The sequence below is a fragment of the Microcebus murinus genome, chromosome 21 (genome assembly GCF_040939455.1).
Source record: "Microcebus murinus isolate Inina chromosome 21, M.murinus_Inina_mat1.0, whole genome shotgun sequence".
In the NCBI taxonomy this organism is placed as follows: Eukaryota; Metazoa; Chordata; class Mammalia; order Primates; family Cheirogaleidae; genus Microcebus; species Microcebus murinus.
The window spans coordinates 8,190,824-8,208,870 of NC_134124.1; the positions used below are offsets into that span (position 1 = coordinate 8,190,824).

Sequence of the window (18,047 nt, forward strand, 5' to 3'; positions counted from 1 at the left end):
GAAGATATATTAAGAAGAGGGATGGACTTCTCTCCAGTTTCTGTTCTGTGAAGGACACCAAAAGAGGAAAAGACAAGACTGCTGGGACTAGAAGACACAGCTCTTCAGGCCTGGAGGAAGGCAGACATTTGTATAGGTACAGAATAGGCAAGCTCATAGGTGAGAAGAACCAACTAGGGTATGAAGTCTAGGAACACCTGCTAAATAGGAAGAGCATTCAACAAAACATTGAGTTCCATAAAGGTCAGACACCAAGTAAGGGAGTTGGGCTAAAGTTACTTAGCTTTGAGCCTGGACAGAGGAGACATGGCTCCTCAAGCAGATCGTGTACTCTGGGATAGCTGCTGGAGGGCCGAGCACATGGATAACCAAGCAGATGACCATACATGCAGATGACCATACATGCTCTGGGGAGGCCCTTCTGAACAGCAGCAACAGCCTAGATCGCTCATGACCACCACTGCAGATTTTGCTAACATAAATCTTTTCTAAGGAAACTTTATATACAGCTCCAATCTGGAAAAGATACTATGGAATTGCTGTGGTTGAGGCAAGGAGGGACCACTCCCTTTTATGGAAGCCCAGAGACCTGAGGAATATATTGAAAATCCCTGGTCTCTCAGGATTTTCCAGAACATTTGGTCAAGGGAGATTCGGGTTGGGTAGGTTTTGTCCCCATGTGTCATTCTGGGATACTGCCTTGCAAGCAGTTTATAATTGCTGGTGTATTCTGTTAGGATCCGGAGGGTGCTTTATTGCTGAGAAGTATTCCATTGTATGGAGGTACCACTGTTTGTTCATTCACCTGCTAAAGGACCATTTGGGTTGTTTTTACATTTGGGCAATTGTGAATACAGCTGCTATAAACATTTATTTTCAGGTTTTTATGTGAACATAGTTTTCATTTCTCCAAGGTGAATACCTAGGAGTAGAATTTCTAGATAATGGATAATGTGATTATTAGTGTATGCTTAAGGTTAAGAAACTGCTACTGTTTTCCAGAGTGGCTATAATATCTTGCATTCCTATCAGTAATGAGTGAGAGTTCTAGTTGTTCTGCATCCTTGCCAGTACTTGTCAGTGTTTTTTATTTTAGCCCATTCTGATGGTATGTAGTAGCATCTCATTATGATTTTAATTTGTGTTTTCCTAATAGCTAATGATGATGTCATGTGCTTATTTGCTCTCCTTATATCCTCTTTGGTGAAGTGTTTCTTCTAAGTCTTTTGAGCACTTTTGAGTTGTTTTCTTGCTGTGGGATTTTGAGAGTAGTTGTGTACTTCAGACACAAGTCCTCTGTTAGATGTGACTGCAAATAGTTTCTCCTAGTCTGTAGCCTGTCTTTTTAGCCTTTTAACTGTGTCTTTCACAAAGTGAAAGTTTTTGATTTTGATAAAGTCCAGTTTATCAGTTTTTTTCTTTTATGGATCACACTTTTTGGTGTCAAGACTAAGAACTCTTTGCCTAACTTGGCGTCATGAAGATTTTTTTCTAAAAGTTTTATAGTTTTACATTTATATCTATGATTCATTTTGGGTTAAGTTTTGTATAAAATGTGTGGTTTTAAATGGTTGAAGGTTTTTGTGGGTTTTCTTTTTGGGTTTGTTTTTTTTACATACCAAAATAATTTTTTTTTTCAAAATCCTTCATTTGAAAAGACTATCCCTTCTCCATTGAATTGCATTTGCATGTTTGCCAAACCAGTTAGCCATGTTTATGTAAGTCTGTTACTGTCCTCTCTATTCCATTACTTTGGTCTATGTGTCTGTCCCTTTGCCAATACCATTATCTGTCTTGATACTATAGCTTTATATTAAATCTTGTTTTAGTCATTCTAGTTCTCTTGCCTTTCCATAAATTTTAGAATTAGTTTATCTTTACCTATTATAAAAATCCTGTTGGGATTTTGGTTGGGATTGCATTGAATCTATAGATCATCACAGGTCTCTGGGTATTTCAGTGGGATTGTGTTTAGCCTTATATGCCGTAACCTTTAATGATGTAAGGCAGCCTGCTCATTCATTGGTTGTATTGTGATTATTCCAGAGTTAAAACTTGCAGCATGTGACTACATTGGTGTCTTTTGAAGGTTGGCAGTAAATGAGGTGAAGTCTTCATCAAATTGGGTAGGACCAGCCATTGCGAGATGTCCAGTATGTTGAGGGACTTGTAGGCCAAGTTATGCTCTGGGTCAGGTCAGCCACCATCATTCACAGCTTTGGTCTCCATGTGTCTTGCATCCGAGTGGGTCATGAGCAAGATCATGCACTGTTTGCCAGCCACCAGAGAATTCTCCCTGCCTTGAGGTCTTTACACCCCTGTCACAAGATCATAGAACCATTGTGTACTAGGCACGATCAAGTTTTTTCTCTAGAGTTTCCTTAATTTCTTCTGCCTGGCATCATAGCCTTATTCATAATTATTTCTCAAAAAATAATTTAGGATATATTTGTGATAAATCATGATATAGAGTTGCTTCCTGCCTTCTGCTGTAGTAATATCACCTGTGACATCAGGTCTTCAGCACCAGAAAAACATTTTGTCCTCTCTACCACGCATTTGGGGGCTTCTCATACTTGTTGGCTTTAATGTTTAGAATGACATCTTCCCCAGCTCACACCCACGGATCCTCTGACCTGTCTGTCTGAGGCAATGGTCCCAAAGGACTTCTAGCCACATAGTGGGGTGCTGAGGGATTGCTTATGTCCTCATCCTGTCCTGTGCACTCATTCCCTTACTGCCCTTCAATCCCCCACCAAGTCTCCAGCTGACTCCAAGATAAAAGAAAAACTGCTTTGTACTCCAAACTGAATGCCAAACATTTAGTCCCCTCAGGGTGTGTAAGATTGCTTATTGAAAGTGCCATCGTCCCACTAAACCCTTTTGAGATTCCCTTCTGGTGGCTTATTTCCTCTCTCACCAGCATGAGAAGCTCTTGGTTATTGCCTCAGACTTACAAAAATGAGTTATTTATTTAAGTCCAACTTAATAAAATTATTTGTAAGTTTTTCATCTTTTATAAACTCATCTGGCTAGAGCACCCCTCTCTATATGAAGCTGTGGAGCCCTCCAGTCAGCTCGTGGCATTTCTGTGGACGTGCTGGTCCCTGCAGTCTCGTGGCTGGAGCACTTACTGCATTGCGTTTTGTAAGCTGTGCACGTGCAGCCAGACCGGCAAACAGGAGCGTGCGTGCTGCCCCAGAGCTCGGTTCTTCAGTGGTGCTGTGAACATAAACAATGGTCTGTCAAATTAGGAAAAATAATGTTCACAATGTACTATATCATCTCATTATTTAAGAAACTCCATGATGAAACTCTCCTGTTTGTAAATTGAGAACTTTTATTTTTGCCTGTCTTAAATGATATTAACCTTTGTCGTCATCGTAACATTTTCCTGTGTTATCTCAAGCAGTGACTTCCACAACTCTGTCTTCTCATCCCATAGAGGAGGAAGCAGAGGCTCAAAGAGGTTAAGTGACTTGCTTGAGGTCACCCAGCTGTGGAAGAACAGAGCCGTGTGACCTCACTCAAGTCTAGCCAGCTCCCAAGTTGGTAGCAAGGACATGGGAGTGTGGACCCTGGTTTTAACCTCTTGTTTTCTGTCATAGTAAAAAAAAGAAGTCCTTATTTTCTCTATTTTATTTAAATAGGGTGATATCTTTTTGTAGAATAGCATGGTCTTTATTAGAATATACTAAGTACTCCTAGATCTCTAGCCACTTGCACAGGAATTGTCAGCTTCCCGCACTGCAGTTGAGTTCCACACAAGGGGAGTGGACGCGTGCTCCAGCATTCCCTCACTACCTCATTCAGGCTCCTCAGCGACTGCTTTCCTTCTCCAGCGTCTCCATGTGGAAGGTGCAGGGGTGGGGGGAAGATGGACCTTTCACTTTAATATTCTGTGACTGTGACAAAAATTCACTCTGCCTCCCAGGTGACGCTGGACCGGGTTGTTCTGAGATGATAGGCCCTGACTCTCTTTGGGACACACTGTGGAACAGGGCGAGGTCTAGATCTTAATCCCACACACACACACCTTGCATTTAGAGGGAGAGTAGGGTCACAGAGAGGAGAGAGGCTTTCCCTCCCTCAGTGCACAGCCACATTTGAGGTCACGCGCAGCCAGGCTGCTGTCTGATTGGAAGCGAGCCTGATCTTGATGTGCAGAGAGCACTGGGCTAGGAGGCAGGAGGGTGGCGTGACAGGCCTGGATCTGCCTTTGGTTCACTATGTGACCTACCTCAGGTTGTTTCCCTTCTTTGAACTCAACATTCTTTTCTTACCAAAAAGTGACTGGCCAAGGTGGTCCCCAGGGCAGCTTCATCTGCAGTTCTGGCATCTGAGAAGTTCTCAACTCTCCCAGTATCTATAACCAACCCTGTCAAGCCCAGGGATAGGGCCACAGGAAGTGCTAGCAGTGCAGTCCTACTTGTTAGGCCGGCACAACTTGTCCAGATGTACTAAACTGTTTTTGTTATTTATCCAAAAATTGTGCTATTGAGTCTGTGGTTCACAGGATGGAGTGGGGGTGGGCAGGGCTAAAGTGAAAGCAGACCTTGCAGTTGAGCCGTGGTGGAGGTGGGATGGGTCTGGGGCTCATCTAGGAGATGACACACTCACCTGGTGTTCCCTCGGCTTCGTCACCTCTCAGAGGCTTGAGCTCGGTTTTGTCCAGGGGTGGCCTCCTCACAGGATGGTGGCAGCTGCACTTCTGGAGGCCTTGGAACAGGGGACCCCCACACAGGTCGGCAAGCTCTCACACCCTTCCTAGACCAATCCATATAAATACCTGGCCCTGTCTGGAGAGCAGCGTCAGGCCGGATGGTTGATCGTTTAGGCAGCAGTCAGTGGGGCACAGGTTAGTGGGTGAGTTAGTTGTTCCAGCTCCCAGTCTGTTCTACTGTGGAGTGGGTATCTTGGGACACTGAACCGGAGAGAGGGACAAGGACTTGGGAGACACTGTCTCACCTGACTCAGCTTCACTGAAATGACAAAGTCCAGAGCTGAAGCTGCAGGAAAAGGAGGTGTGAGGAGTAGGGCAGCCAACAAGGCACAGGAGGCCCCTGGAAGGCCCGAGCTTAGCAGGCAAAGGCAGCCAGGCCAAGACAGTGCCAGCTCTGCCAGCCCCTCATCCTCCCTGTAGAGGAAGAGGAAAGTATAAGAGGTTCCTACCCTCTCCTGCCCTTACCCTTCAAAAAAAACTACAGACCCTTGATCACCTCTATCCTGATAAGCTCTGGAAGGACAGAAGTGGGACTGCTTCCCTCTGCTACTTCTGGCCACCTTTCACCCCATCCCTCTCCCTCTCAGTGTATGTGCCTGGTGCTCGCTGGGCCTGAGCAGGGGGCACAGTGCCACTGCCTTTAGGACATTTTGTTCTCATCAGTACAGCCCCTTTGTGTGGGGTAGTAAATAATCCAACCACACGTGCATATCCAAGGAAAACTGAACTGAAGCCTCAGCGAATTTTGTGTTCTCTCTACCCCTGCATGTAGAAACAGGAACCATCTCATGGCTTTCTTAAGGTTTTACTTATTCAGAAAATGCTTAAAGATTTTGCCTTCCCTTCCGGCCTCATGGTCTGGCAGCAAAAGGGCTCTTGTGGCGTCCTCTGAAACCTCCCAGCGGACTGGCCTCCTCCTGTTGGTCTAGATGCCCAACGTGGGGCGAGGGCAGTCAGGGAAAGATGCCAGGTCTTCCTACCCCCAGCACAGCTGGCACTCGTGGCACTTCTTAGGGGGCTCCTCTAGAGATGACACACCCCTGTACCCTGGCCCCATGCAAGGGCCTAGGAGATGACCACCATCTACTGTGGCTATGATGGTCTTAGCAGTTGAGGGCCAGCTCTGAGTGCCCGTCACTGGTCTGGGCCATGAGGGCCTGAGATGCTGCTTCACTCCTGGAGCAAGAAGGCTGCAGGCCTCAGAACCGTATGGGGGGCAGGGGATTCCAGTCTTTTTTTTGCCTCTCACCCTTAGCTCCCCTGGGTTGGGACTACTGGGTACAGATGTATTTGCAAGCATACACAGACTAGAAGGACCTATTAATAAGACTCTATTACCATGTCAAAGTACTTGATTAATCATTTAAAAAGAGCTGTGCAAGTAAAGGTTTCAGATGTTGGACTGAGGCTGACTGAGAAATGGAGCCTTCACCTGAGAAGGCCTCTTGCTCACATTTCTTGCAGGTCATTCCTGCCTATGGGGACAGAAGTCCCACTTGCCCCACTGCCTGCCCAGAACCAGGTTTCTGAATAGACTGTGCGAATGTCACCTCTGGGGTTGTACAGTATAGTAGTCCTAGATCCTAGGACCAAGGGCACTACAGTTGGCCAAGGTTGCAGTGGGCACTGGTGGCCCTGGAGAAGATCCCAGGGCTTGGTGGACAGGAGACTGCATCCCTCCTGGCACCTTCCATCTGTCTTCTCTGCACAAAGGCAAGAAGGTGGGTGGGGGTGTCCCTGCTAGAAGCTGCTCAGCTCTTCCCAAAGCTACTGTGCATCCAAGACCCAAAGCTTCCCCAGGCCTTCCTGACCTAGTCTGGGCCTCTGGGTCACTCCTGCTGCCCATACACCTGTCCCCACATGTTCCCCACCCCTCTCGCGCTTGCATCACATGGCAAAGCTCTGGGTACCTGCCGCTCTGCAGGCCACGCACTGGGCTGGGGCTGAGAATATTGAGGTTTGGTTCAAAGGGCTGACTGGGTAAGAGAGGCAAGTCAGTGAAGGGACCCTTGGAGCTGATCCCACCCCAGCTGTAGTCCCCTGGGAATAGAAAATCCCTTCAGCCCCCCTTTTTAAAATTTTTTTTTTTTATTTCAGCATATTACAGGGGTACAGATGTTTAGGTTACATATATTGCCTTTGCCCCACCCCGGTCAGAGCTTCAAGTGTGTCCATCCCCGAGATGGTGCGCACCGCACCCATTAGGTGTGAATATACCCATCCCCTCCTCCCCCCTCCCATCTGCCCGACACCAGGTGAATGTTACAACTGTGCACTTAAGTGTTGGTCAGTTAATACCAATTTGATGGTGAGTACATGTGGTGCTTGTTTTTACATTCTTTTGTGATACGTCACTGAGTAGAATGGGCTCCAGCTCTATCCAGGATAATATAAGAGGTGCTAGATCACCGTTGTTTCTTATAGCTGAAAGTACTCCATGGTACACATATACCATATTTTATTAATCCACTCATGTATTGATTGATGGGCACTTGGGTTGTTTCCACATCTTTGCAATTGTGCTGCTATAAACATTCGAGTGCAGATGTCTTTTTTATAGAATGTCTTTTGTTCCTTTGGGTAGATGCCCAGTAATGGGATTGCTGGATCAAATGGTAGTTCTACTTGTAGCTCTTTGAGGTGTCTCCATATTGCTTTCCACAGACCTTCAGCCCCTTCTTGCATGGTGCCAGGGTATGTAGACTCCTACTGGCTGAATAGGATGGTGTGCAATAGTGAAATGGGAGGGTCAGCCTTGTGGCTTATGTTTATGGAAGGAAGCCATCAGAAGGAGCTGGAGCCCAGCCTTTGTCCCCAGACTGGCCACAGGGGGGCACTTGATCCCCAAGAAGGAGCTCGACCTGAGCAGCCACTGCAGGCACCAGAACCTCTTCTGGGGCTAGGCATTGACTGCTGCACTTGCCTGGAAAGGCAATACCTGCTCCCAACCCCTACTCCTTGTTCTTTTGATCCCTCCCCTTTTTTTCCTCCTTTAAAAAAAAAACTTTTATTTTTAAACAATATTCAATTTAGAGAAGAGTTGCAGAGGTAGTTGTTTCTGCATACCGCTAACAGCTGACATAGTCATGGTTCTCCCCGTGTTATGCTCTGGCCCATCTTTGGGTATGGAACTCCTGGGTTGAGGCCGTCTCTGCCCCAGCTCCTGCTGTGTGACCAGTGCTGCAAGCTAAGCACATGGGGCTACTGGCTTCAAGTACCCAGGGTGTCATGGCCCAGGACTCCAGCAGTGTGGAGTGCCAGGCAGGGTAGCGTAGGAGTTCTCAAGTTCCCCCATCAGGAAGTGGGGAGTGACTGGAACGGTGGCAGAGCAGAAGTTGAGAGGAAGTGAGGCCCCTGGGGCGGGCCAGGATCCTGGGGCAGAGACTAGGCTGTGAGGTTCCGAGCGGCAGGCACCCTCCAACGTGCAGTGCGTGGGACCCTATGGAGGTAGAGCATCCGGAGGTAGAGATCTTCCTTAGAAGATTCTCCTGGGCCAGTCTCCCCCATGCTTTGGGTGACTGAAAAGCCAGGAAAACACAGGTCACCCTCACCTCCAGACCCACTCTGTCCTCAGCTAATTATAGGGGCAAAAGTCATAAGGGTTTGGGAAGACTTGGTGCTCCAGGCAATAACTGACTCGGGTTTCTAAGGTGTGTGTGGGCACTTCCACCCCCGTCATGGCTGACGCACCCTCTGGTTTGAAGTCCTCTGTTGTGTGGTGACTGACTGTTCCTAACCTCTGTAGGCATCGTCTGGGAGTAATGAGCTCAAAGTCCCCACTTCCCCAGGTTGCAGAGTGTTATGTGAAAGAAGCCCCACAAGGTCAAACTTGACTAAACTGGAGGAGAAGGGTGATGGGGGAGGAAAGACCGGGACATTTTCGTTTCCCTGACATAGCTGCTCGAGCTTCAGTGGTTCCGACGGGAGAGAAAGGCATGGCTGCGCTTGGCCCTGGCTCAGAGGGGTGGGGACAGAGGGCAGCAGTGAGTCGGATGTCCCGATACCACACAGGGTGGCTGTGAAGATGGAGTGGCCCACCTCTGGACAGCCCTGAGCACGGGTCCTGGCGCTTGTGAACCCCTCAGTAAGTGACAGCTTGAGAGAGACTTAGGACCTCTCACACAGCAACCAACCTCGGGCCAAGTCTCTGGCCTGAAGCCCCGGGAAGGCCTGCGAGTGAGTCAAGCGGCTATTTCTAGAGCTGGTAGGGGAGGGGGCCCTTCTGTCCCAGGGGAAGGAGTTCCAATCCTCTGGCAGGGAGAGTACAAGAAAAGAGTTATTCAGGGGGGTCTGCAGCCATTGTATCAGGTTTCCCTGTCCAAAGCTGCCCCACGCAGGATCTAGGGAAGCTAGGGACATGAACAGGCCATCCAGACAAATGGAGGTGACACTCTGCCTGGCTTTCCTGCTGCAATGACCCCACAGCCCGGGGTGCTCGGGGCAGGCTCTGACTAGGTGTGTAAGAGGACTTTGCTACAGTCCCAGTCACCTCTGTGCTCTTCCTGGTCCCTTTTCTATCCCCCTTAGACCTGAGCAAGATGGGCTTGCCAGCAGCTTTAGAGCCATCAAGGCCTGGATTCAGATCATGCCCTCTCTCTAAGCCTCGAGTCCCTTACTCATGAAGTAGGAATGACAGTAATATCTATCAAGGTCACTGTGAGAACTAAATGAGGTAACGGACCTTATTCTGAAGCCTCAGAATAAATGGGTCGTACGTCCTCCCCCTCTGACCACATTTCCCTGGTGGTGGGTTCTCGCCCAGACCCAGAGCAGCTTGTGTGCGCTGCTGAGCAAGGCCAAATGAGAGTAGGCCGGGATTACACCTGTGCTGTGAGAGGAGGAAAAGGGACATCTCTGTGGAGTGGAGGGCGACTGATATGATGGGAGGACTCGGGAAAGCTTCCCACTACCCCAGCCCATTCTAGCTACAACACCAGGCTCCAGAGAGAGAAGCTGCCAAGAGAGGAGGTATAAAAATAGATACAAAATACAAAAATAACGCTGAAAGAAAACTGCCAGCAGACTGGTTTAATTTATCAGATTCAAGCATTCACGAACTTTGAAACAGTTTTAAATCCTCACTGCTTACGAGTTTGATGATGGCTGCTGTTTTGAGATTTTTTTAAAAAAGTGGCCACAGATTATCAGCCATTTAAAATATGTCCTTACGTTAGTAAGAGAAGCTAATGCCGGCCGAGAGTCAGCTGACAAGTAGTGGGTGGTTGGGGTCCTTCTTCACCTATGGATTTGCTTAGCACTCAGAGCTCAAACCACACAGCACCCAGTAATCCTGTCCCATGGGGCCAGTTTTCATCCCTGCCTGCCTGACACAAAAGCTTTGTGTCAAAGCATTTAGAGGTTGGGGGGCACATTCTGAAATTGTGTATTCCCATGTATGAAAAACCTAGGCTCTTGGTGGTTCTTTTAGGGCTGAAAGCTCCCATTTATAGGAGATTTTAATTCCCATTCCTCTCTCTTGGGTGGTGGCTTAACTGTATCTGAAGAAATGCCCCCCAGTTCCCCTGCAGGGTAGAGGACATAATGCTACCTGGTCTATAAACCAAGTAGAATTAGCCAACTCCATCTGCCTTGGTGTGGGGCCATTCTGTAGTTCCCTAGTACTTGTCCCTGCGAGGATAAGCGTGTCCTTCGTAGAGTAGTAGGAGGGAAAGGAGCTGGTGAGCTGAGCCACCCTTCATTCATCGGCATCAGCAATGACAGGAGCCAAGAGGCTGCACCAGTCTGCTTGATGGCTCCTCCTGTAGCCCTCCCTTAGTCCAGACAGGCTAACTTTGTAGGCCTGAGGTTTATTCCAGTTAATTCTCACCACCTTCTCCCCTTCTCCCTCTAGTGTATGTGGTGGAAGACCAAAGAAGAGACGACCTGGGATCATCCAGCTGCCTTACAGCCTGCTGGACTGCTCTGTGTTGCTGCTGTCTCTGGGACATGCTCACCTGACCAGGCCAGTCCTCCTGTCCTGCCAGCTCTGCCACCACCTCCAATAGGTGTGCCAGCCCCCATCTCTTCTGATTGCTGTAATAAATGACTAGCTCTGCACGGAAACCTCTACTTTCAGCACCATGGGAATCTAGATTAGTGGGGGTTGCTGCTGTTTAATTCAGTGACTTGATCTTTTTGATGTTCGAAATACATTTCTTATTGATCTTTAACAAATGTGCTAAATGATTTCTTTTATTGGCCAAAGGCTTAGTTATGAAATATTTATGATTTTAAATTACACATTCAAGGTAGTGGCAAAATGTAACAAACCACAGAATAATTTTTCTCTGCTAACACTAAGTTTCAATAAATTCGTCCAAACCTCACTTGTCTAAATTATTCCAGATATAATCTAAGCTACCCTGAATCTGTTTCTATGTCTCCTGGACTCTCATTTCTAATTACGCATCTGCTCACTGAGGCTAATGGCCACTGTCCAGTGTCTGACGAGAAGTCCATCTGTACCTTTTCATTCTGCTATTAGCCAAATAGTGCAGGTGCTATGGTCATGTGGCACCTGGCTAGCATTCTCTCCCTGTCACACTCAGAGATGGGCTCAGGCGGGAGCATTTGCCACCTCAGCTCATACCTGCCTTTACCCAGAGCCCAGGAGAAGGGCCTTGCTCCCGGGAGTCCATAGTCACATGGGTCCAGACCAGAGGCTTTCTTTTTCCTGTGGTTCCCCCCCAACCCCTCACCCCAAACTAGTCAGCCACACCACTCATCTTTGGCCACAAGGTGGCACTGACCTGCCACAGCAGCAAGTCAGATTTTCCTGCCTGCCCGGCCCCGCCCATGCCACATGGAGAGGCTGCCGTTGACAGCTCCCTGCGCCCTCTGCCTGCCTTCCCTCTGAAGCAGTGGTGTGCTGATAAATGTCCAACTACCAGTTCTCTCGGGGGTGGGGGGACCATGAATGCCCCCACCATGTCACGGCTGATTTCAGGCTACCAACAGGATGGTGCGTTCCTGTGCTTGCTTCCCAGCTCCATTATGTGCTGTTTTCACCACCCAGATGCAGTACTATTAACCTCAGAGTTAACAGATAATGGTCAAATGTAGTAATTAGGAAGGGATGAGTTCTGAATATCATCTTTCTTTTTAACATAATTTGCAGATTTACATAATCTTTAATAATGGCTGTGTTTAACAACTGGCTTGCAACAAAATTTCTGAAAACTGAATAATCAGCCCTCCTGAGCTGGGACAAGCCAGCTAGCACACCCATCTTGGCCCCAGAGCCTCTAGGAAGCCTCAGGATTACAGTGTCCATCTTACGATACTGGCCAAAGGGAGACAGTCTTGGAGATGCTGCTTATTATTGAACTTTCTTTTGGAACGTTGAGAAAGCGGTGGGGAAAGGAATCTTTAGGCGGACTGCTATGCTTTCTTCCTCATCTGCATATACCATTACATGGAGGCCCGGGAGCTGAGGAGGTTAGTCAAAGGTACAGAAGGAGAAAAAAGAGGATGCGATCCCACTCCCCAAGGAAGGAAAGGCTCCAACGCAGAGGGAACGGGAGCTGAGGTGGAGACGGCCACTGCCTCTCTCGCTCTGTTCTCAGCCCTCGGCTCGAGAAAAGCAGACTTAGCAGGGTGGGACGGGTGCCTTTTATTGGTCTGGTCAGTGCGTGCAGTGGCAGGCTCAGGGGGAGCTTCCTTCTCTGTCCTGGCTCTCATCTTCCCTCTCCTGGGAGTTTGCAACTCACACCAACAAAGAGTGTCTAGGCAGGGTGGCAGGCAGAGCCAGGGTGAAAATTACAGGATTGAGATCTGAAAGGGCTCACGATTTATGTAGAAAATGTGAGGTTGCTAGGCCACCCAGATGAAACGTCCGTCAGAGCAGGGGTCAGAAGGAAGAGCTTTCCCTGGAGGCTCCCTACTGGGCCCTTCGTGCCATCAGCATCTCCCGGATGTTGTCTTCAGCTTCCTTAACGCTCCGCTCCAGGTAGGATTTTTTCTGCTGCAATATGAGAAAGAAACAAGGGTTAGGACCAGGGTGAATGGGCCAGGCTGGCAGGCCCAGGCTTTATGCCCAACGGTTATGGCTTCTCTTTAGTGATGAGCAACTTCAGGGAGCACATTGTCTAGTGGGAGCCAGGGGTACACTCCTGCCCTAATGCTTCCTCACCTCCGGCCCATGGGCAGAGTGAGGGGGTGGCTTGTACAGGAAGCAGAGGTGCTCTTCCCCCAGAAGGAAGTGGACTCTGAAAACAGGCATCTCGGTACGTGAAGTTATACCAGACAGACAAAGGCCAGGAAATTCCAGAACAAAGCTCCTGCCCCATAACAGACTATCTCCTTTCACGGTTTTCCATGGCCCGGGCCAGGCGCCTGCAGCCACCGTGGACAGAGCACCCTCTGCTCCGGCCGGCGAGGCTGCGGCAAGCGTAGCACACGCTGCACTGAGGCAGATGACTCAGGATGAAAGCGGCTTTTCCAACGATGATGCTGCTGCTGCCTGCCAGGAATCCAGGCTGGTGACACACTGTATAAAACAGACCTCGTGGAAGTTTACCTCCTACCACATCTGGGTCCTAGATTACAACTCTCAATTTACACAAAGAACTTTTACTACTTTCAGGAGCCACATCTGGGCCGGGATTACAGAAGATTAGTCAAAGGAAATGATGTCTGTACATGATTTGCCCTGTGCTCACCCCACAAGTATGGTGGCTTTACCACTGGTCCCTGCCCTGAGGACACAGTTATGGCTGTGTTCCCACTTATGGACACGAAATGAAGGCTCTCTTTTTAAGGAATGTTACTCATGGCCTGAAGGAATACAATTATCACCTCCCAGGGCACATGTGGACTGAGCCACACCAGAGCCAGCAATGCCCGTCTGGCCCAGGCAGCCCAGGTGTCCTCTCCTACCCCCTTTACCCCAGCAGCTGGATACTCAGTGGACCACTGAAGTGCCCACAGGACTCGGGGGAGCCGGGGGGTGCTGAGGGCAGGCGAGCTGCGCATCGCTGCTTCAAGTGGCACCACAGCCTGGTACGGCAGGCCTCGCTTGGGAACTGAGCCCCAAGCTCTGAGACAGGAAAATCAAAATGAATGCCCCACTCCTTGCCCTCACCATCAAACCTCTCTGAAGCCTTCTACGGATCCCTCCCTCCAACTTACCCCCTCTCTGTACAGATAGTTATTAAATATCTCTGTTAATAACTATCTCTTTCCAGATAGTTACCCACTGAGGGGTTTTTCCTACAGGAGCCAAATGTCGTGGCATACACAAACCGTTATCAGTTCCTTCATGAACCTCTGATTCCTGCTTGTCCTCTCCTACCTTCAATTTCCTGAAGACTAGAAAGAGCACCCTTTCCCATCTCCCATCTGTCCAGCGCTCACACAGTTCCTTACAACACATCGGGAGCTCCATAAAAACTCACAGTGAGCACAGTGAGATAACAATTCAATGGCCATAAATGTATGTTGTTGCTGAGGAATTTTGTCTAATTACACTGCTAACCTGATATAGTCCTATAACTGTGGTATCAGAGTGAGAACTTAAACTTCCTTTGACAAACAACTCTTAGACTTTACCTGTGGTGAGTTGAAAAAAGGCAAATACTAGTAACTGCTGACGCACCACTGAAGAATGTACGTGCATGGGTACCACACAGAGGGGAGCAGCAGCTCAGCAGTGCCATGTGCCACCCAGGCACCATGTGGGTTCCAGCCCCACAAGACTGCAGGGGAAAGGTTAGTGCAGTGAGCCGGCCTCTCCCCTGCAACAGCCAGCCAGTGCCCAGGCCACTGGTCTGCTGCATCCAGTCTCTGCCAACTGGTTGCCACAGCTGGCAAACCATAATCAGCAAGAGCTTTTCTGCTCTCCTGCCCAGGCCTCTGGCCAAATTCAGCTTTAAAAGTTCTTTATTCCTTTAGGTTTGGAATATGTTGCTAAGAAAAAAAATTATAGGCCAGGCACGGTGGCTCACGCCTGTAATCCTAGCACTCTGGGAGGCTGAGGAAGGCAGAGGTCAGGAGTTTGAAACCAGCCTGAGCAAGAGCGAGACCCCCGTCTCTACTATAAATAGAAAGAAATTAATTGGCCAACTAATATATATAGGAAAAATTAGCTGGGCATGGTGGTGCATGCCTGTAGTCCCAGCTACTCGGGAGGCTGAGGCAGGAGGATCCCTTGAGCCCAGGAGTTTGAGGTTGCTGTGAGCTAGGCTGATGCTCATGCTAGGCTCATGCTAGCCTGGGCAACAAAGTGAGACTCTGTCTTGGGGAAAAAAAAATTATAATAATCAAAACATTTTAAAAAAATTTTTTTTCTCTTTTTTTCTTTGACACGGGTTCTCGCTATGTCGCCCAGGCTGGAGTGCAGTGGCTATTCACAGGCGTGATCCCACTACTGATCGGCACAGGAGTTTTCACCTGCTCCATTTCCGACCTGGGCCGGTTCGCCCTTCCTTAGGCAACCTGGTGGTCCCCCACTACTGGGAGGTCACAATATTGATGCCGAACTTAGTGCAGACACCTGATCAACGTAGCGCACTACAGCCTCCAACTCCTGGGCTCAAGCGATCCTCCTGCCTCAGCCTCCTCAGTAGTTGGGACTACAGGCACGCGCCACCTCATCCGGCTAAAAATTCTTTATTCTTTAACACCTCTTCTATATTTTCATGAATTTTACCCACTGCATATCCTAAAGTCTTCAAGTTTCAAAAAATGCAAATTAACTTACCTATCTTTGTTTTTATTATTATTTTTTAATACTAATAAGCCAAGAGCTTTAGTGATGCACCAGGTACTTTACAGCAAACGCCAGAGTGTCCACCTTCTCTGGGAAGACAGGATGTCTGTACAAACTCAGGTTTTTTCCCACTTCAACAACAAAAAATAAGCTCTCCCTTTTACCACAGCCCTTCGATCTGCACCTGCCCAAACTGTCCCTCCCCCGGTGCACACGGGTACCCCTGACCGACACCGGCCTTTCTGGTCAACAGTTGAACCGTCAGTTCTGCGTTACTCGCAAACTCTCAGATCCCACAAAGGATTTAGGAAACAATAAGATGATTTCTCCTTCTATCTTGAAAATAAAATATATTTCAGTGGCTACATGTCCTGAAGTAGTTTAGTTGGGAGTTCATAGGAAGATGGTCCATTGTCAGTCCCTCCTCACCAGCCTGCAGTATCCAAAGTTCTTCTCAAGGTAACATGACTCTTTTTGTTTTGTTTTGTTTTGTTTTAACAGTCTTTCTTGCTGTAACAGAGCCTAGTGCTCTTACTGCTAAGGCCTTTTCACCTCACTGAAGTAACACTGCACTGCTATTTTCTGAGAGTTTTACGTACAAGCCATAGAGATTCAAGGAAGAAAAAGTTTGACTTAATCATTGATTCCTTGATTTTCTTCATCCTCCCTGCTAGCCTCATTTGTATTTGGGTCAATTCTACCACAATTATTTTCGGGATAGGTATGATCCTAGCTTATAAACTTGCAGGGACAGTTATCCAGGCCTCTGCAATTCAATGTGGTCAGAGCCACAGCAGGACAGGGACCTTTGGGTCCAGAAGAGCCTCAGGATAGACTGTCTCTGGGGCCTTCCCTCATTTCAGGTACTGTGTTGTGCTCTTTTATAAGGGCACGGGACACAATCCCTGAAAGCTCCGCCCTCATGACCTAATCACCTCCCCAAAGACCCCACCTCCTAATACTGTCCCCACCTAATACTATCGCCTTTAGCAGTTGGGATTTCAACACATGAATTTGCGGGTAGCAAATGTTCAGACCATGGCACTTTTTAACTACCAAAAAGCCATGCACGGTTTTGCTCTTAGCTAATAAGTCTCTGACATCACCCACAACAACTCTCACCCTCGCTCCTTCAGCTCCAGCCACACCGGCCTCCAGTGCTGTTCCTCCAATGCTCAGGTATGCTCCTGCCTGGCCTCTGTGCCTTGCCTCGCTCTTCCCCAGATTCCTGCATTCCTGCTCCGTCACTGCCTTCAGGCCTTTCTCAAACATCCCTAATCTAAGGCCATCCTGATTACATGCTGCCCCTATTGCTCCCTAATCTCCTTACGGGGACTTCCTCCACCACAGAGCACCAAGAGAGAGGGTAATGGTCTGGGTCCCTCATGAGAAGGAAAGGTCCTTGAGGCTAAGACTTGGTTCTGTCCCCTGACACAGTCCTAGTGCCTAAAAGGATGGCTGGTGCCTAACAGGAACTCACACTTGTTGAATAAAAAGAGTGCATTGAGGGTAGGAACTGATGCCCTCCTGCTCTACTCATACACAAACTGTTTCTTCTCAGCTTTCCCTGCCAACTTGAATAAATGAGGAACACCCACCAGAGGAAGCAAAGGCAGAATCTGACCATTCTCCTTCAAGGTGGTTTTCAGTTTTAGGCATCGCCCTCTAACCTCTACCCCGTACATACATAGATTTAAAACTCAAACACAGCACCACAAAAAATATTCAGTATTTGAGGTGATGACTATGTTAGCTAGATTGATTTAATTACTCTACGTTACATTCATAAACCATAACATCACTTTGAACCCCATAAATTTGTACTATTATAAATGATCGATTTACAATAAAAAAAATTCAAACTTCTATGATTCCAGTGAGGACTTCGAAGCCTTGCTCTCACGAACACGAGCAGACCCTCCAAGTCAGGCCCTTCTGCTGCAACAGGTCAGCTTGTAAAACGATAAACCATCCCAATTTCCCTTGCCCTGGCCTCTGAAACCCTTGATAAACTGCTCTATCTGATGTCACCCTCAGCGCTGCTAGAAGCCACATGGGGACAGTGACTACTGTGTCAGCTCCAGGGGGCATCTGACACCGGCATGTCCCACCAGCAGTCCTGGCAGGCGTCTGCGGTCCTCACTGCAGCATCGTGCTGTCTTGCTGAGCAATTTCCCTCCTAACGCTTTTCCTGGGAAGTTTCTTTTCCTGGGAAGTTTCGCTGGTGGCATCAAACCACAAAGCTCTGGGTGCAGTGACATTCCTGTGGGGCCTCATTCTAGTGAGAGAGTCTGAGATTCCCCGAGGGGCTCAGCATGGCCAGGGGCCGACACTGCTGGAACTAAGGCTCACCAGCCTGAGATTCTTTTTGCTGGGAGTCAGACTGGGGCTGGTGTTTCATTCTCATCCTCTCACAGAGAGGTTTAAGTACCTAGAATTTTCTGACATGACACAATCTCTCAAAGAGACTCCTAAAGTAATTCATCTTGTGATGCTCTCTCTATAGACTTTCTTCTTTTCTTAGGAACTTTGTCTCTAGCTCTCCTCTAAATTAGTATTTTTTCCTGTTTGTCATGTGTTCAGGAGTAGAAAAGAGTTTTCTCCTCTCTGATCCTC

The 18,047-nt window shown here is 48.2% G+C and overlaps 2 protein-coding genes across 2 annotated transcripts in view; one reads left to right on the plus strand and one right to left on the minus strand.

Annotated features, from left to right (window-relative positions):
• The window catches only part of CYSTM1 (cysteine rich transmembrane module containing 1), a 65,403-nt gene extending 54,354 nt beyond the window's left edge, over window positions 1-11,049 (plus strand). Inside the window, exon 3 of the mRNA XM_012749016.3 lies at window positions 10,575-11,049. Within this exon, the coding sequence (XP_012604470.1) occupies window positions 10,575-10,681 (107 nt within the window). The 3' untranslated portion in view covers window positions 10,682-11,049. The remainder of the gene's footprint in view (window positions 1-10,574) is intronic.
• Window positions 11,050-12,317: 1,268 nt separating this feature from the next.
• PFDN1 (prefoldin subunit 1) overlaps window positions 12,318-18,047 on the minus strand; it is a 54,061-nt gene continuing 48,331 nt past the window's right edge. The window contains exon 4 of the mRNA XM_012749012.2: window positions 12,318-12,686. Coding sequence (XP_012604466.1) covers window positions 12,603-12,686 — 84 coding nt within the window. The 3' untranslated portion in view covers window positions 12,318-12,602. The remainder of the gene's footprint in view (window positions 12,687-18,047) is intronic.